We start from the raw sequence: 26,435 nt of genomic DNA, 5'->3' as shown, positions 1-26,435 counted from the left end.
ATGAAAGACTGGTGTTCAGTCATTAAAAATAATAATGCTAAGGGCCCCGAGGGTTGGAATGTAAAGCTTACACGTCGTGTGAGGAGGCAGGGGGAAAAAAAAAAGAAAGAAAGAAAGAGTGTGTTTATTATCCCAATAAGATAACCTGCTAATTTATTTAGTAGGCAATTTTAGAGTACATTCGTTCACGGTGAAATCTCACTTTATCAGATTACGGGAACAATAACAACCGCAAATAAAATGCTCGTTTCAGCGCAGGGCTTTCCGGGGGGCTGCAGGGAGGCATCGCCGGCCCCCCGCCCCTCGGCCTTCTGCTGTCTCCCGGCCCAAGCCCGGAGTCAGTTATAGAGTTATCTCTCTCACACTTTGCAGATGATGCCTAACATCATGACAACAGAGAAGAGGAAAGGTCTCCGGACCTGCCTACCTACAACAAGTTTCTGTAAAGTAATGAATACAGACAGCTTGGGGACCATCCACCTGCGCTGCCTGCCTCTTCCTGCCTGCGAAGGGAAACCACCAGGGATTGGCAGAAGGTACTTGTCTGACAGGGCCAGGACAGCCTTCCTCCTCGGTGACAGCCCGGGCCTCCCCTCTTCAACTTGACCCACCCTAATTCCTTCACAATGCGGCAGCGAGGCAGCTGACAGGAGCAGCTGCGGTTCCTAAGCGAGATGGATGGAATTTTCCTAACTAGTTCCCCAAGTTACATTTTACCTTCAAGATAATTTATGAGCTGCTCTGGAGCCTTGAAGAGACAATATGCTTGCCATAAAATTAACTGTAACAGTCTTGTAGGTTATAATTAACACTGGGAGGGTAGCACCAACTGGACGAAACACATGGCATAATTGATGGTAAGACTGGAAATGAAGCAAGCTAACAAAATCATTACGGTGCGCGCTGCCTTAGCAAAACCTCTGCTTTGCGAGGGTTAATTACAATCGCCTTCCAGGGCCCATATTCCAGTAGGGGAAGAGGCCAGAGCTGGGCGGCGGGGGGTGGAGGCTGTGCCGGCAAGGCCCCGGGGCACCCGGACGGGCACGGAGGCCGGGTCTGGTCTGGAAGGAGAGACACATCCGAACCGAGAGCATCTGGCAGTGTGGGCTTCCTGGAGCTCGGGCTGAGCCCTACACAGGTCTGCCTGACAGACATGACTTCATTTTCTCGGTCAATAGCATCTTTTTCAGCGATGAAGAAGATATGGATGAGAAGAGACTCAGAACTTCCAGAATGCCCTTCAGGAGGCTCACGATATTTATTTAGAATACGACAGAACTAAAGCATTTCAACCTGACGGGGGCACGCCTTCGCGAAAAATGAAGATAGGTCCGCTAAACCTGAAGGTTTATTGAACTAAAAAAGTACCCTGTCCAGAGGAAGAGTATGGAGAGAAAGCTAATCAGGAAAGTGTCAATCATTCCCATCTTGGAAAGTGACGCTCAACTGTTCCTTTCGGGCAGATACTAAACAGCCTGATCAATACCTGAAAACAGACTCTCGTAGGCACACTGGAATCATTCAGATCATTTCAACTAGTAATGTGAAGGGGACTGACCTATTTTTGTTTTGTGATCTGTTTTGTTTTTTGTCCTGGGACAAGATGCTGAAACTCACTCTGATCCACGATGCAACAGTGTCCCCTACAGGCCGCCGGAGCTGTGCCTTACCACCCCTCACCCCCCATTACTGACTGCCTCAACCGAAAACGGAGTGAAACTTTTATCTAGAACCCGGAATATACATTACAGCGTAAATTTGTCAAACACACTGGGGACATCCCAAGATAGAATAAGAGCATGACTCTCCACGTGCGGTAAATGGTTTTCTAGGCATAAACACACCGTAGAACTGGTGAGCGACCCGTCGTACAGCAGATAAATGCTATCCGATCACCCAAAGGGAGCCCACTCAAATCAGCCTTGGCTAACCAACCCCGCCTCAAAATTACCCCACTTAGAGGATTTACAGATTCTTGAGGCTAGACTTTGATGTTCTCATCTGCGCCCCCTGATCCCTCCTTCTCAAAGATTGTAACCAATATAAAAGAACGGCATAGCGATAAAGGTAATGACTCTCCTTGAAAAGGCTTACTTCATAAAGCGCGGGCTGCAAATTATTTCTTTAGAGAGAGCGAGGCACCCGCAACTAAAAAGTGCCGAACATGTTTAGCTACCGGAGGAAATAAACCTTTACAAATGCACACCTGCTGTTCTCCACACTGGGAAGGATCCGGGAAGGGCTCGAAGCCCCATGTGGGGAGACCCACTTCAAAGCGCCGAGTGCACCTAGGAGTGGTGGCAAGGCCTTGTTGCGGCTCCCTTCTGCCACCTCCGCTGTTAGCTGTGCTGCCTTGGGTAAGTTACTCTGTACCTCTCTGCCTCTAGCCTCTCATCTCGTAAAACATGAAAAATCCGAGCCCTTAGTGGGTTCTCAACAAATGTTAGCAGCTCTCTCTACTAGAATTAGCACAACTGTGCATTTCAAGGACAGTGGAGAGAGGGAGGGAGGTGAACTGAAGTCATCAGGGGGAACACCTCCCCTACCTGCAGCTGCCCCCGGGGGTCTCACTTATAGAACCGCGCCTTGTCCCTTGTCCATCGGGCCACCTGGATCACACTGCTTCTCTTTTAGGTGAAGCTGCTGAGACACGGAGTGCCTGGCCCAGAGTTCATAGCTGGAGATAGGATGCAAGCTGGAGTTCAGGCCTCGGTCAGTTCTATGTGACCGTGCTTAGAGCAGAGCCTGGCACGGGGCAAGATGCAGCTAGTGTTCATCTTCACACCGATTCAGCAATGTGGGGCCCCTACCGCGAGGCTAGGATTTTACACGGGGGCTTGCTCTCAAAGGATGAACGTGGCTGGGCTCATACAGGCTTTCCTGTCTTGATCTAAAGGTGATGGGTACTTTTTACTGAGCAGCTAATATGTTACAGATACTTGCTCAGGGTGTTTTACACGGAATCTGTCAGTCAGCCCTATGAAATAAGCTCCGTTATGATCCCCTGTGCAAGTTACAAATGAGAAAATTGAGGTTCAGAGTGGTTACGTGACGTCTCTATAATTGCCTGGAGTTATGGACACGGATCCAAGACTCAAACAACCTGCTCAGGATCTACGCTCCCAACCTCTAGGCCACGTTACTGAAATTTGCTCTGAGAGAAACCCACACCCCCCCCGCCCCTCCCCCCACACCTTTATCATTGAGAACTAGATCTCTCTAGAAAGAGGCAGCCCAGATTTTCTCCCATGACCCATAACCACGTATAGATTTCTCGCCTATTTCCCACTCCTTCTGAAGACAAAGTGCTACCTACCCACTCGCAGCCAACACAATTTCACAACGGAGCGGTATTCCCCAGAATGGCTGGGCACACAAGTGAGAGTCACACAAGAACACTGCCCCTCTCTTTTCACTTTCTTCGCCCAGGATCCTGACTTAAACTCCTTCACAGCACTTAGGATACTGCACCGCCTAATGTACTTCCCCTGGTCAAGTCTTACTCATCTCTATAATCCCAAGGCCTACGATAGAGTCTGGTAGCAGCCAGGCACTCGATAAATATTTGCTGAATCAATGCGTGACTGACAGCTTGCTCACGCTAACTATAACCACCGTTTATTACGTGCCGGAGTCCATTAACACACACGCACTCCCCCAACACCTACCAGGCAGGGACGGCTTCCCTCTGAAGAGATATTTGTGGGTGTAACACAGCCTGCATTTGAGCCTTCGCAAAGTGAAGGCCTTTAAGGTGACACACCTTTTTGAGAAGTCCCTGGGAACCAGAGTGCAGACTGTCTAAGGAGAAATGAATGCTATGGTGTTCCTTAGAAACCGGTATCCCACGAACAGCTCACAAATGTGACTCGCCAGAACCGGAAGGGTAAGTTTTACAACAAGGGATCATTTTATGACGAAGATCCAGAAAAGGACGTTTTCGATCTTTCTCTCGACTGCAGGATCGTATTTTGGTTCTACTGAGTGTTGTTGAATACGCAGGATTATGGGAGTTACGGTACCTTTCCCCCAAGACATTTTCAGAGCTCCACTTAGGGAAGCAGTTCTGGTCTCTCCTTCCACTGAGAACACAAGCTCCAGGGGACAAACACTCACAACAGTGCTGTTCCCTGCTGCCTTTCCAGGACCCGGAACAGTGCCCGACAAAGAGCAAGCCCTATTTGATAAGTACTTGTTGGGTAAATAAATGAATCAATCGATGCTTTCTCGAAAAGTTTAAGAAGCACTGCCTGTAAGAAGTAAGTCAGCAACCGATCACGGTCAGGGTCCGCCAGGAGGAGAGCTCATACCGAAGCCTATGTGTTGATTTTACAAATAAAATGCGCAGAAGTCAATTGGCTTTTGTCTCCCATAAAACGGTTCAAATGATGACAGTAACAATGGTAATAACATCAACAACACTGGCCTCCTTAAGATAAGTTGCTGTATCTGGGAAAAAAGGTAACCCTATCTCTAGACGCATTTAATCCTCGCTCTAAATTTACACAATGCTTCAATTCCTACACATTTATGAGGAGGTTTTATGGAGTTACTGGGTTTTATGGAGCAATCGGGTTCAGATACACACAGGATATTCTTCTGCTAAGGGCCACGGAAAGCAGAGATTGCAATTATTAAAGAAGGGACAGATGCACTAGAAGGGAAAGGCATAGATGTCAGCTAGCAGGCTAGCGCCTCCCTCTTTCTCCCTGGAAGCTCCTTCATTTATTCCGCCCCAACCCTGCTGACCAAGTCAGCCGGTTGCAGGGGACGGCTACGGAACCGCAGATCCCACAACTTCTAGTTCCCGACGAACTCAGCCAGAAGCAGCAGCCCCCCTCCCTAACGCAAGCGACAGTGGCTGACACGTCCAAAGGACTCCGTCACGTGCCGGCTCAGAAGAGAATTATATCAGCCTCATCTCATAGCCCGTCCTCGGGGCTGGTGGCGCCACTTCTGGTGACCAGAGTTCCCGAGGGCGCCACACAAATTCTGGCCCAGATGTCAGGTCACCAAGGCTGATGCTGGTCACTGTGCGCTGATATCATTAAAGCCACATCAGGATATTAGCAGGTAGCCTGCGACTGACTGGAGCAGTAAGATGTGAACGGGAAGCCGAGTTTAGACTCCGCTCCGCCCCTCCCGCCTGAAAGCCATCCTCCCGTCCAGAGGAATGACTCTAGGGAGGCTTTTCCCCTCTCCCCCAGTCCTAGTTCACTTCCGGGCACGGCAAGGGATCAGGAATGGGTGCCTCAGGGACGAGACCGCGTCTTTTCGTCCTGGTCCCAGCTCAATTCCATGGTGTTCACTTCTGGACTCCTCCTCAAGTGGCTGAATCAGCCTGTGCACAGAGTGTCCTTCCTCCCTCAGGATGGAAGCAGGGGGCAGGGTGCAGTCTTGGGGCTCCAATGCCAAAGAACCACATTAGCGGAGATCTCCTACATCCAACCTTAAGGTTTCCAACCTCTGGCGAGATCAGATGAATATGTACCCCACCCCCACCCGGAAAAAAAAAATCCCAACAGGCCAGCATCCCCAGTGGTCATCCCTCTTCAAAATTAGGAAGGAAGGCAAAGTACTTATAAATACAGGGACGGGTTGAGAGGAAAGCTATTCTATTCAGCCAGCCACCGAACAGATCTGAATGCCAGGCGACGGGGTCCCTGCTCGTATAGGGCATGGTTCTCACGGAGGAGACAGCTTAATGTTACGGTGATCCGGGCGGCAGGTTTTACAGCTGGTGAACAGGCCGATCTCCTGCCCTCATGAAGTTCACATTCCGGCAGCCGAAACAAAATGTAAACACAGAGTCAAGTAATTATATGGTACATGTCAGGTGATTCCTTTCCATAAGCTTCCCCCAAACTGGACGTGGCCTTGCAGCAGAGTCCATGGCTAAGTCATCTTCCAGGATCCTGCGACGAAAGAAGGAAAATCTGTACGCGATGGTGTTCCTACTAACCTGCCCTCCCCCGCATGAAGCTATCCATTATTTCAAAACTGAAACTCTACGGGACTCCTCTTAGTATTTCCCACGGCACTTCGCAGAGTTATTTGCACATAACAAACATTCAGTAAATAAGAGTTCGTTGCTAAACTGGACTGGGCCAGCTTGTTGGTTCTGCATATAATCCAGGCCCGCCAGGAGGCAAAAGCAGAGACCACATATCCACGGAGAAAACCTTAACGTGCTAGTCTTAGGACTAGCGCTGGTCCCCAGAAGTAATTGACACAAACTAGTTTATTTGTTGCACCCAGGTCAGAGCTCTGAAGCTGACTGGCTTAGAAAAGGTTAGAACTACTAGATCTTAGAGCCCTAAGAAGATGTCCAGAGTGGTTCCGTCCTGGAGGTGGGTGGTGATGGTGACAGTTACGGCGAATGGAAGGCGGTCAACAGTAAGATGGTTCTCTTGTCCAGGGGCGCCTGGGTGGCGCAGTCGGTTAAGCGTCCGACTTCAGCCAGGTCACGATCTCGCGGTCCGTGAGTTTGAGCCCCGCGTCAGGCTCTGGGCTGATGGCTCAGAGCCTGGAGCCTGTTTCCGATTCTGTGTCTCCCTCTCTCTCTGCCCCTCCCCCGTTCATGCTCTGTCTCTCTCTGTCCCAAAAATAAAATAAAACGTTGAAAAAAAAATTAAAAAAAAAAAAAAAAAAAGATGGTTCTCTTGTCCAGAAAAAGGGCTAACTTGGCAATAGCATGAGCTGGCGAAGCCCAATACGGGGAAGACATGTATAGAGAGCCATCTCGGTCCAGAGAGCTCATTTTAACTGGGAGGAACTGGTTCTAAAAGCTTTTCTAAGAAAGTGCCATAAACATTTTTAAAACTGCTCTCAGCACCGTCTTAAGGCTCCTTGGACCCAAATGAAGTCGTCTACTGTGGGACCGCGGAAAGTCCTGTTTGGGCCCAGAATGGAGGCGCTCTAAGGAGACAGAGCTTCTAGTTCATCAGGTTACAGTCCTACCCGGTGTGCAATGCTCAGCGAAGCTGTAAGGGAAGAAATGTAAGAGAATGGGCTAACGACTAAGTAGGGGATCTCCCAAAACACAGAAGCTGGGCCACAGGCAGATAAACAAAGCCCTACCCACGGGAATGGGGAAATAGACACAAGTGTATTCTCATGCCAGCTTCACAGTGGCACTCCATTCCTGCAATAAGCCAAATACCCCTCATGGGCTCGTGAGTTCTCTCCCATTTTGAGGGGGGTAAGTGCTTAAGTCAGCCATGTGTTTAAATCTCCTAATAAAAACCTAATGGTCTTAAGCACATGAAAAGATGTTCTGCATCATGCATCATCAGGGAAATGCAAATCAAAACCACGACCACAGCACCAGGATACCTATAATATAAAATTAAAAAAAATTTAAAAAAAAAGGAAAAGAAATGTTGGTGAGGTTGTGGAAAAGCCACAGGAATATACAATGATGCAGCAGATGTGGAAACCAGTCTGGCAATTCCCCCAAAAAGTCAAACACAGAGCTACTGTACAACTTGGCCGTGCTATTCCTGGATTTACACTCAATGGAACACTCAGTGGAACAGAAAAGATGCCACTCAAAAACCCACACAGAAATGTACACAGCAGTGTTATTCAGAGCTGCCAAGCAGTGTGGAAACAACCCAAGTGTCCACCAACCAATGAATGGAAAGACAAAATGGGGTCTCTCCATGCGGCGGAATATTACTTGGCAATAAACAGGAACAGGTACTGATATGGTACAACACGGATCAACTTTGAAAGCATCATGCTAAGTGAAAGAAGCCAGATACGAAAGGCCACATATTGTAGGACTCCATTTACACGAAATGTTGGCAACAGGCAAATCCACAGAGACAGAGAGTAGGTTAATGATTGCCGGGGACTTCGGGGAGAAGGGGGAATTGAGAGTGGCTGTTAACAGGCCCAGGGGTTCACTCATAATGGAAATGCTCTGGAATTGGATAATGGTGATGGCTGCACAATCTTGTGAATATACTAAAAAAAAAAACCAAAAAAACCCCACCTAATTGTACACTTCAAAATGATTAATTTTACGTTCACGTGAAATTTTATATTCTGTGAATTATATCTCAGTTGGAAAAAAAAAACAAAACCCTAATGGCCTGGCTCTCGTCTTATGTTTTTGTCTTTGCATCTTACTCAGCAAAAATTTAAAGGCACTGTTTCAAAGTCAGGGAGCACAGTTTAATTCTACAAGTGTTCCTCACCTCCCTGTGTTAGCCTTCACCTAGCTCTTGGCTTACTATGAATCCCCACAGACAGACACGGTCGAGTCAAACCTAAGATGGGACACACTGATTTGGATAATGTTTAGAAGCTTTGGGTTTCTATTTTCAATATAATTATTGTCTGGGTGAGACTTGTATATGTAGGTCGTGTCGTTCAACATAAGAGGAGTTTTTTCAACAGTACAGCAATTCTAGTCTTCAAAGACATCTACCGTGAAATACTCTCCTGAGTGGGTCAGAGCCGACTTGCCCCTCCGTTGTGGTATTGACGGCTCCACCGCCATCCTTTTCACGGCCCCTTTCTGGGAACCTGCTAGAACCTCATCCCCGGGTCCATTCTTAAACTGGCTGCCGAACACGTTCCCTCCTGCGCAGCAGCTCAGGCAATATTCTGTGCACGGCAGGTATACAAAACATACAAAAATGATGACGAAATAAATTCATTCTTTTTTCAGAACACAGAGTCACAGGCTGGGTCCGCTGTCTCTGAACGAGAGCACGGAGCTTTGCGCACCCCAACGTCACTGGCCGGAAACCGGGACATTCTATGTTCACAGGGAGTTGGGAGACAGCTTTAAGTAGATTATTCTTATCAATTCACAGTAAGAGAACATACGTGTGACACGCCCATTATTGGCAATAATTAGCATCGCTTTGATGGTTCTTAGAGGAATCAAGAAAGGAACATACCTATCTACTCAATTAACGCTATGTGCTTTCTGCCTCCTTTTATAGAAAAAAAAAAACAAAAACAAAACCTGCAAAGTTGTGGTAGCAACAAAACAGTGTCGGAGAGCCACAAGTATATTCAGCATCCAAAAATGCGTAACATTCAGTGGCCAGAGGCTGAAGTGGATCACAATTTTTTTTTTTTGAGGACGTTTGCTCTAACACCTGATTTACGCACGTCCTCTCAACTGCGCAAGCAAGCTGAAATAAAATATCTGATTCTCATTCCGACGTGTTCAAGGCAAAGGAAGCCCATTCCTTTCCTTCAGCGGACTTACAGATAATTACTCCACAGTAAGCATGCCCTCAAAATTCTCACCAGTCTAGGAAAGGCGCTGGGGATTTGCGGAACATAAACAAAGGCACTGATTTTTTGCTATATTTTATTTAGGAAAACAAGCCGGGCACGGACGCGGAACCGTACCTTTTCTTCAGCGCACTTTTCAAATGATAATTTCTTCCACTGTCACCATTAAATCTTAATCCATTCCAGCTCCTTGCATGGGTCATTGAGTCTATATGTACTGCTGTTATTTTAAAATGTTTCCCCTTGGTAGGGAAAGAGGGGGAGAAAAGATGTTGAGAGCCAGATGGGCCCCTTCACAGTTCATTTATCAAACCTAATACGCGGGGCTCCACCCTCCCCTCACTCACTGTTGCGGTTAAACTTCCATATAATTTGGTAATCATTTTCATTATCAGAGAGTGACCCGAAAGCAGCCTATCCTGGGACACCCAGTCCCTGCAGCTGCTCTCTTCCTGCCTTTGCCTACAGTAGACCCTAAGAACCTCAGAGTTTATTAGCTGCAGACCGACCTTTGGGCTGCGGAGGTCAAGAAGGGGTCAGATCGGAGGGCTTGCCCGGTTCTTTAAAAGCTATAACAAGCTGTCCATCAGGCAGAGTGGACTGTATAAACAAAGCCAAATCTTCAGAAATTCTGTACCGCTTCTGTTAACACTTACCCTGCATTCACACAGCTTCTCCTGATGTACTTTGGATCATTCAGCTCGGGGGAAGTGAGCAGACAGCCCTAATAAGCCTATTTGGAGAGGGTTGTTTATGGGATTACCGAGCTTCGGGAAGGAAACCCGCAGCATTCAGATGTGCCTCTGGAATCGCAGGGTTGTATGACACTGTGACAAACTCGGTTACCCCGAGTCATGCAGAATTGACACTTTTCCTCAAAAAGCTAAATCACGGGGAACATATGCTTTCAGTTTAAGAGACTTCAGGGAGTCCCAAACAATGGCTCGGCTCCTGGCCGGGGAGAGATACAAATATTTTAAAACCTAGTTACAAGTTCTGCTTAAAAATATTCTTCCTAATAGCGTTATTGCAAAGGAACCAGCGGAAGGAGGGGGCGGGGGCGGGGGGGGGGGAGGGGGCGCGGCGCGAAGGGGGGGGAAACCTTTATTACAATAGACTTCTCCTAAACTCATTGCCAGCTGTAGCGTCGTCGCCGATCTACATTTCTTGGAAGTTGTACTATTCATCACGCATTCTCTAACGTGCAATATAAGGTAATTAGAGTCATCTGTATTTAACTTTCGGAGGAAAAAATTTCTATTATCTAATCTCACTGATCCCCTGATAGCTTTGATGAAAGCAAAATACGGTAACCTATTGCCTGGCCTTTTGGCGCGCGCTAATTCTTTTCTGTCAAAGTGCATTTTTCCTCGTGTAATTCCAAAGTACACAATGGGCCGATGTCTACGACCCAGCCGGCTCGGTTAGCACGGCAGTGGATGCTCTGTGACTTTCACCATCACCGGCCTGATGGCGACTCAGGGCAGTGCCCGATTCCAGACGGCCAGAGGAAGCTTTGATGAGGAAAAGAGAGGCGTATGGTAACAGTCTGTTTATACAGATCATATGGATGAGTCTTTCAGATAGGTCACTGGGATGGGAAACATCAAATGGGGGCGGAGAAGGGGTGGGGGGGGAGGATTATGGTTATTTAATACTCTGAAGACACTTTTCCTTCTGAGCTCTCAAGACGTGACCCTCTTGAAATTTTCTTTCAGGTGTTTAGTTTGAAGGAGGTCTGCACAGTGTCAGCCACTAAGCTCTTTCTCTTCTCCTCCCCTACCACAAAGGACTTGAGAATTTTTGTTTCAGATGCTAGACTACATCAACTTCAACACTGGCTCCAGCTCCTGATTAAACTGTTAGCAGTAAGGGCCAGAAATGCTGAAACCAGACTCCTCTTAAACAGGCCATCTTGGCCTTGTTGTCTGATGATTTGGTGTACTAGGAAATTATTGTTAACAAACCGAATGCACTCAGCAGAAGACATCCAGCCTCAACATTTGGTCTCTGAGCTGTGCTGTCTTTGGAGGGATGGGGGGTGGGGGGGGGTGGGGGGGGTGGGAGAGAGGTTACAGGGAAATTCTTTCTTTCTTTCTTTTGCTTGCTTTCCTTCCTTCCTTCCTTCCTTCCTTCCTTCCTTCCTTCCTTCCTTCCTTCCTTCCCTCCTTCCTTCCCTTTCTTTCTTTCCTTCTTTCTTTCTTTCTTTCTCTTTTCTTTTTTCCTTTCTCTTCTTTCTTTCCTATTTAGTAAGAATCACCAGGGAGGGGGGAAATGTATAGAAGGCTAAACAGGGAAACACAGCTCAGATGTCCCTGCATGGATATTCCCAGTATTTAATAAAATATGCATACTTTAATGAATATATGTGCTTAAAGTGGAGTACAAGCAGAGTTAAATTGGAGATCATTTAATTACTGTTGCTGAAACTGTCGTTTACTCTTATCAGACCATACTACAAAAGAGAGGGGAGAGGGAGAATAACAGGGCGAATTTTAAAATTATTGTTTTAGTGCAAGTGTGAATTTAGAGATCATGCACGTACTTGGTGAACGGCTTTCCAACAGCTGAGATGGACAGTTCATGGTCTTTACTGTCTCCTTTCTTGGAAAGTGCTCATCTGCAGCGTTGTTCAGACAAACCTATTTTTACGATAACCGCTACTAGTAAAGCCATAAATTATTACAGATTCTGTTGCATGGACTCATTTGGAGAACTCCCAGGCACAGAGGATTTTTCAGTATCAAATAAGACTCCGAGACAAAAATACAGCATGATCTCCCGGATTCCTCTCTCTATTGCTGCGAGACAGACGGTAAGCCAACCATTTTTTCCAACTGCAGATCTAAAAGGGTAACCCTGACATTTGGGGAACTGGTTCCAGCCTTCCACCCATCAAGTCTTTTTCAAAGAAGAGCAGGATAGTAGAGTCTGTAGTATGCAAGCATCAACTCTGTAAAAACTGATAACGTGTAGGAACTTTCTCCCGGTAACTGCTTTCTAACCCAAAGGTAGGTCCACGGGCAAAGAAAGTAGGTTGAAGCCACCACAATTCCTACTTGGCCAATTCTAAAACTGGGGTTGATAAACAGACCACTTTCAAGCGATCTGCCTCTCACGGAGAGATGTGAGAGCACTGTGTGAATTTCCCAGTGCTAAATCGCAATGTTGGTCTTTTAGACTGTTGATTACAAGGGGGCTTCTATTCAGCAGCAGGGACTTCTATTATATTATAGATGCAAACATTTATGCTAAATGTTGCACTCAGGGATAAATGATACATACCTACAGATGACATCATGGCTCATAACCAATTAGTGTAGGTACCATGTGCGGGAGAGCTAACTTTGGCTGAAAGCATCTGCACCTTGCTTATGGTTCATGGCTCCCCAAATGGCAGGGATGGGGCCAGTGGTAGAAGGAAGGGCTTAGCCAAACACAGCTCTTGGTGTTCAGGGACCACAAATCCCATTTCAGAAGCAGAACTGACCTGGCATGCCACTCCCTCCTCAGATTCTGGCGGGTGGTGAGCGAGGCAAGAATGGCAGTCAAGATTTCATTCCTTTGTTCCACGGGGACCCCCTCTCTTCTAACTTCACGAAGCACAGCATTTGTCTGGAAGAAATGGTCCAAAAAAGAGGAAAAGTGAAAAATTAATATAAAAAAAAAAGCCCATAAGCAAATAAGGACAGTAAATCAATGGCTTTTTTATTACAGTCCCCCTGCTAACAAATCAATACAGTAAATGATGGTCAAAAATGGCCAGCGTATATTTTGTATTTAATCAATGTACCAAGCACATAAGGTAAACTCCAAAAGCCCCATTGCCTTAAGTAACACATTGAGATACTGTGTGTTCTCACTCAATTTCCTCAGTGCACCAAAGGTCTTTTTCCTGGGAACGGCCTCCCATGAGCTATTATTAGAAATGATTTTCACGTACACTTCACTGTGAGTTGTTTGTTTTGCCTTTTAAAAAAGAGCAGTCTCTGACTTTCGCTCTCTGTTTCCTGCCACCCAGCTGAGGATTTCTGCACTGCCACTCGTATTTGAATCATTAATTTCTATTTCCAGCCATGCCGGCAAATTTTTCTTTTCTTTTCTTTTCTTTTTTTCTGGTTCACTCGTTTTCCTTGCTTGCTGCAAATCAAGATCTTGCAAAGAAAGAAACAATAAAAGCACAAAAATCAAATTCATTCTCGATGAATCTTTCCAGCTTTAAAAATCCACTACATGTTTCAAATACTGTGTACAGGGATTCTTGGGCACAGCAGACTTATAATTTGAGGAAGAATCGTTTATTCTACAGTCATGGCTATGGCCCTTAAAAGAAATTAGGCTCACAGGTGAGTAGAAAAACACTCAAGCCTCTACCTAGTGTTAGAAATGTTGGGTGTTGCTTTTGGAAATAGTTGAAGTCCAGGGCTCCTGGGTGGCTCAGTCAGTTGAGCATCTGACTTTGGCTCAGGTCATGATCTCATGGTTTGTGGGTTTGAGCCCTGCATCGGGCTCTGTGCTGATAGCTCGGAGCCTGGAGCCTGCTTCGGATTCAGTGTCTCCCTCTCTCTCTCTGCCCCCCCCCCCATCCCACTCATGCTCTGCTTCTCTCTCAAAAATAAACATTAAAAAAAAATTAAAAAGCATAAAAGAAATATTTGAAGCCTTGGCACATCACTCTAAGAAGGGGCATTACATCAAAACTCCAATTTGAAAGTGTTGCTTCAATTTGATCTACAACTCACTCTTGTATGCCGGTTTTATATGCGTGTATTTTAAACATGCAAACTCATGTAACATTATAGAAAACAATTAACAAAACAAAAGAGTATTCTACTGGCACCTGAAATTTGAGTGAGCGAATGCCTGGTGAGTTTTAATGAGAGAATTTTTCATCACACGTACTTATCTTCACGTAACTGGAGTCGAAATCTTGAGAATTTATAAATGTTTTTCATTTAGTGTGGCTTCTTTGGAGATGTTGTAACCAAAGCAACTGCTAAAAGGAATGAGACTATGACCTTCTTTGTACTAGTCTCTCCGTGCATATTCCTTATCTAACTGATGCCAATGCCTTCATTTACTTAGAAAGCATGCTCACGGTTTTGTCCTGTAACTTGAAATACCACTTCCTTGCTCGTCTACAGTGATTCACAACGTGTGCTGAATGCCTTCTGACAACCTTGAGAAGAGTTGTAGTGAACATTTGTTGTGTGGTTGCCTTCTCTCCAGGCCCGGTCCCCCTCTTCCTGTGACAACACAAATCTTCTCTTGGGGGAGTCTTGTATTGCATGCAGTCTTAGAGGGACTTTCCAGTGAAAGTGTGCCACTCTCTCCCATGAAGGACGTGGCCCAGGCCAACCTGGTTCGCTTTTCCGGGACTTCAGACACTTAAGAAGGAGGACAAAGAGAGGGGAAAAATTTGGAGGCGGTTTATCAATTGCCTTAGTTCCTACCACCCATGGTCCTCGAAGTATTCCTGGTTTCCTGAACTTTCTGAGTAGAGATCATTCTTCTTCTTTTGGGACCTTGAGTCATCCACTCTCCTTTCAACCAAGTTCCATTTTGCTCAAATTCGCCAGAATCCGTTTCTGTTGCTTACAATCAAAAAGCCTCACGGATACACACAGATAAGACAGGAGCGAGTAACTCCACTGTTAAAGGATCCAAGATCACGTGACTAGCCCTCGCCACGAAAACAACCCTGATCTCGGCCTCCTGGGTCCAGAGTTACATCTACAACATCGGATGATATACCCAGTTGGAAACTCTGTGAGCGTTGAGGGCAATGACAATTTCAGCCTTCGGGCACAGGGAGAAATGCTCATTTTTACTAGGCGCTTCTCCTACATGAAGCCCAGGCTCCAAGTGGCTAAAGCAGGAGCTGCAAATTCAAATACCTACCAGAGCCAGAGAGGTAACGTGAACGAATTAAACAAGATTACCTGACGAGAGCATATGCTCTGTGCCAAAGGGCAGTCCCTTTTCAGCAACAGCCAACTCGCCCATTCAGAGAGGCCTGTTGCCGTGGTGCCAGACGCAGGAATTTTCAAAATGAGAAATCTGTTTTGATTTTTTTAATGTGAAAGCTTCTGATTTTTAAGTGTTGGAAACTTTTTTTTTTTAACTATTTATTTATTTATTTATTTATTTATTTATATTAAATCTTTTTTTAATGTTTGTTTATTTTTGAGAGAGAGAGAGAAACAGAGCACGAGCGGGGAAGAGGCAGAGAGAAAAAGGGAGACGTAGACTCCGAAGCAGGCTCCAGGCTCTGAGCTGTCAGCACAGAGCCCGAAGAGGGGCTCGAAGTCACGAAACGCGAGATCATGACCTGAGCCAAAGTCGGACGCTCAAGTGACTGAGCCACCCAGGCGTCCCCTCTCTTTTGACTTTTTAAATGCCGTGTGGCCAAACAAGAAACGCCAACAGCTGTATGGAACTCAGCTGCTAATTTGTGACCTCTGATGTAAAAGATGCCTAATTTCAGAGAGGTCCTGCCTTCAGATGCCTGTCCTTGTAATGTCCTTCAGAGAGGCATCGGTGGGTATTCTGACAACAGCATTCCTTCTTGGTTGTGCTGCCCCATCTCGTGTACTTAAAGTTGGAAGGAACCTCAAAGCGTCCCCAAGCTTATCATTATGTCTGCAGATCCATATTATTTTACCAAAGTAATAAGCAAAATGTTTCAAACAGAAGACAAGGTACACATCTAACTTGACTCCAAAGACATAAATAAAATTAATCTTCTATGTGACTGCATTCAAATAACTTTTTTAAAAAGTCATTTATCGGGGCGCCTGGGTGGCACAGTCGGTTGGGCGTCCGACTTCAGCCAGGTCACGATCTCGCGGTCCGTGAGTTCGAGCCCCGCGTCAGGCTCTGGGCTGATGGCTCAGAGCCTGGAGCCTGTTTCCAATTCTGTGTCTCCCTCTCTCTCTGCCCCTCCCCCGTTCATGCTCTGTCTCTCTTTGTCCCAAAAATAAATAAACGTTGAAAAAAAAAATTAAAAAAAAAAATAAAAAAATAAAAAGTCATTTATCTCTTCTTTGCCTTTTGTGTCATTTAAATTTTATCCAGAAGCCCTTGTTTTCCCTGATCAGCCTCTAAGAGGCGAAAGGATTTAAGAAAATAAGTTTCACGGGGGCTGGACCCTGTCTGTTTACTTCACTACTTCACCCAGTGCTTGTCTAATGATTTTTAATAAATATTTGTCAAGTCGGGAAATAAAGAAGGAGCTTGAAAACAAGTACTGCAAAAACAAAGGGCGGGAGAAGGCTGTCTTTTAAGGCTTTACTATTATATAAACTTATAAACTCATCAAATAAATTAAGAGACAGTTACGTGCCTTACCAAGGAGCTCTCTTCACTTGACAAAAGGATTCACTTCAAGGTCTATTTAAATAAATAGCACCCCCCCGTGTAGAGTCTCCCCAAAATTCAGCCATCCTAGCACAGTCCCATGATTCTTGCCACGTTTGAGTGTAAGGTACACAGTATTTGGTATTTTTATTTCCAATGACCCGTACTTTAAAGTACAAAATAAATTCGCTTCAAAAGAAAAATGGAAAACCTGTGGTACTCGGCATCAATGAAGAGATACCCATAAAAAGAACGTATTAAAAACAAAGCCACATGTCGATTTCATTCTAGATAGAAGTTGCTTTGCTGAAGGCTCTGGGAAGGAAGCCTGCTGTGCCGTAAATGACGTCATTAATGAGTGAATGTTAACGATGTGGAGACCACTTGATCCAAAGACGTGGACTGAAAAGGAGCTGAAGAGGGAGTCCACTTTCTCCCAGTGCAGTCCCCACTATGTGCAGAGTCCCGGAGCGCCCCCTAGTGTCCCCCCCCGAAACACCCACGGTCCCCATCCCAAGCTCTGGACGCACCACCCTGCTACAATGGTTTTCCAACACTCCACAGACAGATCTCTTTTCTCCCCAAATGTATTTTTCCATGGAACTCAATACATAAAGCAAAACTGGATCAGTGGAAGACCTAGAAGCCCTCCCTTTGTCATGGGGCATCTCTTCAAAACCCCAAGGAACTGTGAAACACGATTTGCCAACGTCAACCCCAGAGCATTTAAAACAGCATTCAAGTTTTTAAAAGTTTATACACTGCTAGCGGGAATGCAAAACACTGCCATTCTGGTACAGGCTGTGGTACATCCATACAGTGGAATACTGCTCCACAGTAAAAAAGGACAACCAACCGACAGATGCAGCCACTTGTCTGAATCTCAAAGTCATTTTACTGAGTGCAAGAGGCCAGTCTCCAAAGATTCAACACTGCGTGACTCCATTTATTTAACTTTCTGGAAAAGGCACATTACAAGGACAGAGAACAAATTAGTGGTTGCCAAGGATTAGGATGGGGGAGAGTTGGTTACAAAGCGGCAGCCTAAGGCAGTTTTGGGGATGAGGGAGCTATTCTGTATCCCGACTGGTGGTGGTTACATGAGTTCATACGTACATTAAAACTCACAGACCTGCATAGCCCCCAAAGTCGATTTTATCATATGAAAAGCTTATAAAATTTAGTTGTCAAAATTCATTTCATTTTCATCATCATTTGGGGACAAGAAAGAACGTAGTTAACAAGTGTCATATAAATACATCTGAGTAAGCAGTTAGTAAAAATATAAAGAAATAGAGCTAGACTACGAACCAGATTCTGTTACAAAAAAAAAAAAATCTTCCCAAGATATTGGAAAAGGATGGGAGAATTTAGATAGAGCATTCGGACCCCAAAATACAGCATTTCATAAAATCTGGAGTGAAAAGGATTCATTGCATAAAAGTTAATTTCAGAGTGTCAAAGAGCATTCTTTTGACAAGAATTAACAGTGATATTTTTCTCCTTATACTTAGTGTTGGCTCCTCAAGGGTTGACTTTATGCAGGAAACGTTAATAGCCCATTTTCCCGTCCGTAGTAACACGGTGCTCTCTTCAAACAAGTACCGATTTTTAAATAGTCTCCTATTACCAAAAACACAGTCTCCTTCCCCTCTCCTCAAAATAGAGGGCAAGCAAACCACAGGTTTAGAAATCATGCTCTGGGGGGGCTGAATTTCATTTCATTAGCAACTCTCTTTCAACGGAAATTGATGGACATGCTGGCCTATCAGAAAAAGACGAAGAATATTCTTAAGGCTGCCAGCTGTTCAAATCCTAGCTGTGAGCCTCCCCACCTCCACCCCGGCTGCCAACCGGAGATGACATCAGGACTTCTCCACGGCTTCTTGTGCGGAGGAGGTGCCCAGGATATATGCCACGATGATGGGTTTTGTTTAGAGCTCACGAATCAAACTCGTGCTAGGTTGTGCTGTGTTAACAACAACATTCCTGAAAGAGTCTACGACCGAAAATGAAAATCTTGCAAAGGAAATCAGGCAACCACCGAGCGATCGTGACCACAAGAAGACTCTACCCGGGGCCCGAGGCATACCGTTTCGAATCTCCCTAGGGGTAAAGAATCTCTACCCTCTGATCGTGGGTTTTACTTTTAGACTCAGTCCAGGTTCTACGTGACACCTTTCTCTTCTTAGGCCACCACCCATTACGTGTCCTGATCTTGTTTTGACTCCTATGTGGGTTCCTCACTGTGGGACCCTCAAGACGCTCAACTGTTGCCCGCCCAGGGAAAGACCCTCAGTTCTCATCCCATATCTTCTGTTTGCTTTCTCTGCGGGTGATCTCCCCTCCAGGGGCTTTAAGGTTCTGCTGTAGACTGATGACTTCAAGCAGACCTCTCCGCTGGGCTCTAGCCCCATATAGCCCATGACCGCCTATCTCTCCTTGAAGATACACTTCAAACATGGAGTCTCAGCCTCAACTTGCCCACATGTGAGGTATTTTTGCTTGCTCCTGTATTTCCTGAGAATGGTGAATGACATCACCATCAACTCAGTCGCCCAACCCAGATGGCTAGGGCTCATCCTATTCTCCCCGCCCCCTTCCTTTCCATAAAAAGTCCTGGCATTCCTCTCTGTTCAATATGGCTCAGACTTCTCTCTTCCCCACTGCTGCAGGCTGAGTTCAGGCCCATCTCTCGTCTGGACCATACCATGGCATCCACGTCAATCGCCCCCTCATGAATCTTCCTCCTACTAGGGGGCTATCTCAGGGTCAAAGGAAACAAGGAACTTCAGCCTCCAAACCCTCACCTAAACCAGAGCGGCTCTGTTCACATATGCTTCGCTTATTGGCATGTGAGAGATCAAAAAGCTTACATTTCTTAGAAGCCCGAATTCTTGACCTGACCAAAACAACAGAAACAAAACAGCACCCCCTCTCAACATAGATCCTGGTCACTTCTCAAATTTTATCTCCAGCCATCTTCCGTTCCATTAAAAAAATTTTAACGTTTATTCATTTTTTGAGAGACAGAGAGAGACAGAGCGTGGGGGGGGGGAGGGGCGGAGAGAGAGGGAGACACCGAATCCGGAGCAGGCTCCAGGCTCTGAGCTGTCAGCACAGAGCCCCACACGGGGCTCGAACCCACAAACCGCGAGATCATGGCCTGAGCCAAAGTCGGACACTTAACCAAACTGAGCCACCCAGGCGCCCCTCTTCCATTCCATTTAAAACTAATTTCAGTTCCCTGAAAATATGTGGCTGTTCCACGCTGTGTATTTACTTGTTGCACAACTGACCGGTAACTACTGATTCTTCACGAAACACCCTCGGATAGCACCTCCTCTGTGAAGTTTTCCATGAACCACATCCTTCCACCAAATGACAGAGGGCTGATCACCCCGGCTTCCGTGCCACTCCCGAACATCTCGCAAACTATGTTATGCTCCACTGTATTCACCTATTCATTAGAGGTTTCCTCCTCCAGAGCATGGGCTCTGTTAGAGCGGGGAGGGTCCACACCCGTCTCTTCTCAATACCCTCCAACGTGCCTCCTTTGGCACTATGTCATGAAAACAGACTCCCCATAGAGGCCTGCTGAATAAATGAAACCAAATGGCATGCCGGAGCATGTCTGGGAAAGAAGATGAACAATCAAGCCACAGAGTGCTATTCGAGCTCAAGAGCGATCTGGGAAACGTGGTCTGGTTTGACGCAAACTACACCTGGTGCGAATTCTAAGAAAAGAGTGGCAAAAACTGCTTTAAAACAACAGCATCAAGAAAAATACGCATGTGCGATCCCTAGGTGCCTCCGTGGAAGGGCCATGCGTCGCTGGCAGGATGTATCTAAAAGTGCAGAGCTCTGTTACGCCACGATCACGTGTAATCTTTGCATACCCTCCTAAGAAGCCAAAGGGAGGAGTCTCACTTTCTCCGTTTCAATAGCAAAAACTACTTGGGACTCTGGCAACCCACTCTGAGAGTCCCCCAGTGTTATCAGCTTCTCCTGGCCCAAAGCTTTATGCGTAAAGCCAAAGGGAAAAACCCACGACCAGAGAGGACAAGGAGGGAGGAAGGAAGGAAGGGAAGGAGACCCAGAGAGGTTGACTGATTGAGAATCGAGAAAAGAAAAACCAAAACTCTAAGGTACTAAGAAGCCTCGACTTTTAGGCTTATGTTTCAACATGTTTCTTGGGAAAAGCCTCCCCATTCTGAATTTATTCAGTTAAAACTCAGCAATTCACCTAATTCTCGTTGGATGCGTTTTTACGTGCGGCAACTCTCCGTATGTCCTAATTCTGGGGCATCACAAGGAAAGCACGCATGGACATACGTGCGAAATGCAATATTTATAGCATGCAAGGTTTTAAGGCAGGAATCACAGCGGAGATTTAAAAGGAGAATGACGTGGGGCGCCTGGGTGGCGCAGTCGGTTAAGCGTCCGACTTCAGCCAGGTCACGATCTCGCGGTCCGTGAGTTCGAGCCCCACGTCGGGCTCTGGCTGATGGCTCAGAGCCTGGAGCCTGTTTCCGATTCTGTGTCTCCCTCTCTCTCTGCCCCTCCCCCGTTCATGCTCTGTCTCTCTCTGTCCCAAAAATAAATAAACGTTGAAAAAAAAATTTTTTTAAAGGAGAATGACGGCACTTACTTCCTACTAATAATTCTACAGGAGTCTTTAAATTCTTTTGGTGCCTTTCTGATACGGGGTAACAGCTTCAGATAGACCTTTAACTCTGAAACTCAGATTTAATCTCTCCTTCTTGCAAATCAGAGAACTCTGTCTAAGGAAATGCAGAGAAACTGGAGACATTCCACAAATGTGCCTGGTAATCCCTCTGCTCAGTTCATTAAAAAAAAAAAAAAAAAAGAAGAAGAAAGAAAAGAAAAACGTCGGCTGCTCTTCTTCCAATTTCAAAAGCCATACAAATACCAGGATGCCAGGACTTCGTCCCCTTTCCCACCTTCCCATCTCCCAATCCTCACCACCACCACCAAAAAAAAAAAAAAAGAAAAGAAAAGAAAAGAAAAGAAAAGAAAAGAAAAGAAAAGAAAAGCAATGCTGTCATTATGGGGAAAATGCCCTACCTAACACTTTTTATATACATAGCTGCCTCGTGTTAGGGTTGTATTTCCCCTCTGCACACACAAATTGCAAAGATATGCTCGGACTGATAATGAGGGCTAAAGGTTCAACTTGTGAAGAAACTTGGTTTAAGATGTTATCGGCTGGGAAAGCTATTTCCTCACATCAACATTGCCACAGGCTGTCAAAAAACCCAACCAGGGCTCCCCTCTTCAAAAGTCCAGGAACACTTTTTTTTTTCTTTCTTTCTTTCCCCACTTTTTTTTTTTTTTTTTTTTAAAGAAGAAAGGCACAGAACCCACTGAGATAGCCTCAGTCCCATCAAAGAAAGGTCGATCTCAGGTCTTCCTTCATTTACTGATTGTCAGTTTAAGATGGCTCTTTTGTGAGGCCTCCAGAGCTCAATGCTGAGTGATGCCTTCGCATTTGCTAAACCGGACCGGGCACCACCAAAGATCTCCCGCACGCTTGGATCCACAGCCCGGCAGAACAAATAAACACGCCTCTCGGCCTTTTTGCCTACTTTATCTCCCTCTCCAGGAGCAGGAGGGTTTTGGGGGTGCTAATGTTTACACAATGTTAAAACTTTCTTTCCCCTGTTTCCTGAATTTGAGAAGACACATCCTGGATGACCTCGGCTGCAGAGATAACACCGAGGCAGCGCTGGCCACCACGTCCACTGGGTTACTTCACTCTGCTGTCTCCACCGCTCCCCTCCCCTCCCCCACCCTTCACGTGGGGATCACCCAGGAGAGCAGGAGATGGGCTAGGCTGTCCCAAACAGAAGGCACAAAGGCGTTAGTCTCTAAGAGTCTGCCCACAAAGCAGGCTTTTATTCCCACCTACGGATACGCTTGGTTCAGTTCATCCCAAAGACCCACTTGATTTGAATGGAGTGTTTCAAGAGAGTTTACCAAATGATCCTCAGAAATGTGCTAGAAAGACAGACGTTAGCCTTTTCCCATCATGTGCTACTGAACTAAGGGAGCTCACGGAGAGTTAATCAAGGATGCCTGTGGGGAAGGAATTCCGGGAAAATGCTTCGTGGGTCAGTTTCCTCATCTGCGAAGAGGTGTATGTTAATAACAGCGCCAACTGCTCTTGGGAAGATTACGTGAAGACAATCTGCTTTTAAAGCACTTTGCACAATGCTTGGCACTTACAAACTGCTCCGTGAACGCCGGAAGTCTAGCAGCAGCAGCGGCGGCAGCAGCATTTTGTGCAAAAAAGGTTTGGGGACAAAAAGGTCCCAGAAGATATGGATATGAATTTTTAAAAATCCTAAAACACCATTGCCATGCATTTGAACACTTAATTACTTAGTTTTTCCCCCAAAGCGCTTTCACAGGACCTCCCGTGTTTCTCCTCCTATCAGTACAGAAATCACTACACCCCCCCCCCCCGTGTTGCACTAAAAGCTGCGGAACCCCAGCAGCCTGCCTGGCACTGCACGAACTCTTGGGACAGTCGCGGCGGTAACTGCCGGTACGCCCAGGCCGCTGGAGGGAAAGACAGCCTACTGGACGCATGTAAATAACGGGGTGCTGGGGCCCTGCCTGGAAGCTGGACCTCGGAGCTCCAGATGGCAATGCTGGCGTCCCAGGTGATGGCGAAAAACCCACCATGTATATGTCAAGGAAGGGGGGGGGGGAGAAAGAAAGGGAGGGAGGGAGGGAGAAAGAGGAAAAGAAGGAAAGGAGCAAGGTGAGAGAGAGAGAGAGAGAAAGGTGGAGAGTGGAAAAAAAAAAAAAGCGTTGTTTATAGAAGCCAGCTGCTTGGGCCGTGGCGCCAGCAGGCCCTTCATCCTGCTATTTTACGCGTGCAACCCCGCTGCCCCCACTGGCACAGGTACAACTAAATGTTGACTTCAATGCTTCAGAGAGCACTCGACTGATTTTGTACATGATTAATTGCCAAAGACATGGCTGGCCATATGGAACAGAGAAAGCATCAAGTAATTCATACTTCTGTATGTGATCGCTTGGCCCTGTTGTTTTAATGTACAGGAAAGAGCCAGTATAGCACAGCCCTGGTGTCTTGCCCCTGACAGCCCATTAAGAAATCTCAAAGCACCTAGTCGAAGTTATGCTGTTGGCTTTTCAATAGCAGCCTAATAAAACAGAAGCAAAGCTTTCCAACTAGTCTTAAATCTTTCACGTACAGTACATTAACTACTGTGGCTAAAACAACGGGCTTCTTATGATAGGAAATGAGATTTGATTTCTAGTCTCTGCGCACTTACTGAAAGCCTTTTTCTGACCTTTATGGACTTTACAAAATCATTGTTCTTTTCCCCTGGTTTTCCAAGGAGCTTAATAGATTCGTCTGCTTCTGTAGAGTCTACTCTTAGTCACTGTCACGTGCGGTCTATGTAACAAAGCTGATTCGCACCGAGGTGGAAGAAATAGCATAATTATTCTTACCAAGAGAGCCCAGGAATCAGTCTAGCTGCGGAAGCGCTAGCTTTCTTCAAAAGCCAGAAAACAACGAAAGCGCGACACTAGGGGGGAGAGCCTCACAAACACACTCTTATCACCCTCCCCTCCCCCCCCCCCCCGCCCCTTCCCATCAGTCTGTGAACTGAATCCCTTCGATGTGCGGAAAAAAGTATCAACTTATTTTCCGGTTGCTCTACCGCTGGCCCTGGCTGACACTCCACGCCAGGCAAAGGGGGAAGGTGCCACCTCAGGTGACTGGCGGACTGTGAGCTTTGTCCGTCACTAAAATCTTTGCAGACTGGTATTTTCGGTCTGAGGAGAACACATCTACATTTCCACGATGTTTTCCGTTCAAGGATTTTCAAGTGACAGCACTAAAAACTGTAATACCATCCGTAGTTCCCTTTGTCAGTCCTGACGTGTGTTGGCAGGGGGATGGCTTTGTTGGCACTTTTCGTTAGAAAATATTTACACAGTGTTTTAGGTCTGAGGATTTTCAGGTGCTGAAACGATCCTCACACCGGAAGACAGCGTATACGGGAAATGCCACTCGAGTGCCTATTCATTAGCAGGATTGTAACTGTCTCTACTGCTGAAACGAACCAACGATCCATTTAGAGCTCCACGCCAGTGGGAATTTCTCTGCCTCCCTGCTGCCTCTCCTTCCTCGGAATATGCTGGTTCTTTCCAGGATGAGCACCCCAGCTGGTCAACAGAATCATGAAGCAGAGAGCATGAGAGCTTGGAAGAAAAAAAGAAACAGAGGCACTGAAATGGACTCAGTTATTTGCAGCAAAGAAGACACAATACAGGATTTCTAGGAAGACGTGAAGGCGTTCTCGCTGACCATCGTGTGACAGATATTTACTCTGCTGTATTATGGTATGCTCTGCGGGGTACCATGATACTGTAATTCCTATTTTACAGATGGGAAAACTGAGGCTGGAAAGGTGAAATGCCCGAGAGGAATACACTTCCGGGGCAGAAGGACTGGCATGCTAATTCTTTACACTTCTAGCTGACTGTTCACTGCAACGGAAGCTCTAATTGATTAGACACAAAAGTATTATATGTCCTACTATTAGGTTACAATAGTATTATAGTACACTACATACCTATAGGAGATAAAAAGAAATACACATAAAAAATATCTTGCTGAAATTTCATCCGTGGAAATAAACCCTGCCTTAGCTGTCTAGTTTCAGTAAGGAAAATCCAAAGGTTTAAAGTGCAGGGGCACCCGGGGGGCTCAGTCGGGTGGGCATCTGGCTCTTGATTTCAGCTCGGGTCATGATCTCCAGGTTCATGAGTTCAAGCCCTGCGTCGGGTCGGGCTCCGCGCTGACAGCAAGGAGCCTGCGTGGGATTCTCTCTCTCACCGTCTCTCTCTGCCCCTCCCCTGCTCTCTCTCTCTCTCTCTCTCAAAACATAAATAAGTAACCATTAAAAAAAAAATAAAGGTTTAAACTATGAGCACCAAATAACTGATCCGGTGATGATGTTTGCCCTAAAAGTGGCTCAGCTGCTTCCCATCCTTAGGCGAGAGAGAGAAGTTACCCAAGATCTCCATCAGACCAGCTCTCCCCTCCCCCCAGACATCAGTAGCACAAAGGCTGAAGTGGTCTGTCATGCACAGTGGATTATATGAAGTGTAAAACATTGGGGGAGAGGGGAAGGGGAGGGGAGGCCTTTGAAAAGGGAACGGGAAAAAGAAATCACACTTGCAAGAGGATCCAGCTGACAGCCCAGTCCCTAACAAGTGAGGCAAGTGAATATGTTTGGAAACATTGTGAATGCGGCAAGAGCGCGGGCCTTTTGTCTGCAGCCCTACAGTGTGTCTTTAACCCAACTGCTGCCTGCATCACTGAACATATGTTTTCTACACAAGAAGTGAAGCAGAAAAGGCTCTTTGTTATAATTCACTCCTTTGTATATATCTGTCCCCCACCCCCCCTTCTGCCCATCCCCTCTTTTCAGTAACATCCAAACCAAAGCTCTAGTGGAAACTTTAACTGCTTGGGAGAGTGAGGCCAGAGTGTCCAGGGGGGACCTTTCTACCGCCCCCCGCCCCCAGTCCTAGAGAACCACTCTTCTCGCAGGGGCAGTACCAGCAAGAGGCACATTTATTTAGTGCCTACTATGTGCTAGGCATTAGCACGATAAGCATTTTATCAACCTTATCTTATTTAGTCCAGCAGTCACCATATAAGGAGGCACCGTTATTTTATTTTATTTTATTTTATTTTATTTTATTTTATTTTATTTTATTTTATTTTATTTTATTTTATTTTA

At 46.1% G+C, this 26,435-nt stretch overlaps 1 protein-coding gene across 9 annotated transcripts in view; it reads right to left on the bottom strand.

The window, feature by feature from the left end:
- FTO (FTO alpha-ketoglutarate dependent dioxygenase) overlaps positions 1–26,435 on the bottom strand; it is a 440,209-nt gene that overhangs the window by 192,739 nt on the left and 221,035 nt on the right. For 8 of the 9 annotated variants that reach the window (XM_045046926.1, XM_045046927.1, XM_045046929.1 and 5 more), the window contains exon 8: positions 12,752–12,876. In XM_045046926.1, coding sequence (XP_044902861.1) covers positions 12,752–12,876 — 125 coding nt within the window. Of the gene's footprint in view, positions 1–11,596; positions 11,904–12,751; positions 12,877–26,435 lie in introns of those variants that run through there. The other variant, XM_045046928.1, reaches the window with a different exon arrangement.

The sequence above is a fragment of the Felis catus genome, chromosome E2 (assembly GCF_018350175.1).
Source record: "Felis catus isolate Fca126 chromosome E2, F.catus_Fca126_mat1.0, whole genome shotgun sequence".
Taxonomy (NCBI): Eukaryota; Metazoa; Chordata; class Mammalia; order Carnivora; family Felidae; genus Felis; species Felis catus.
Note: the sequence above shows the minus strand (reverse complement) of the source record. Positions and strands in the feature narration are given on the sequence as shown.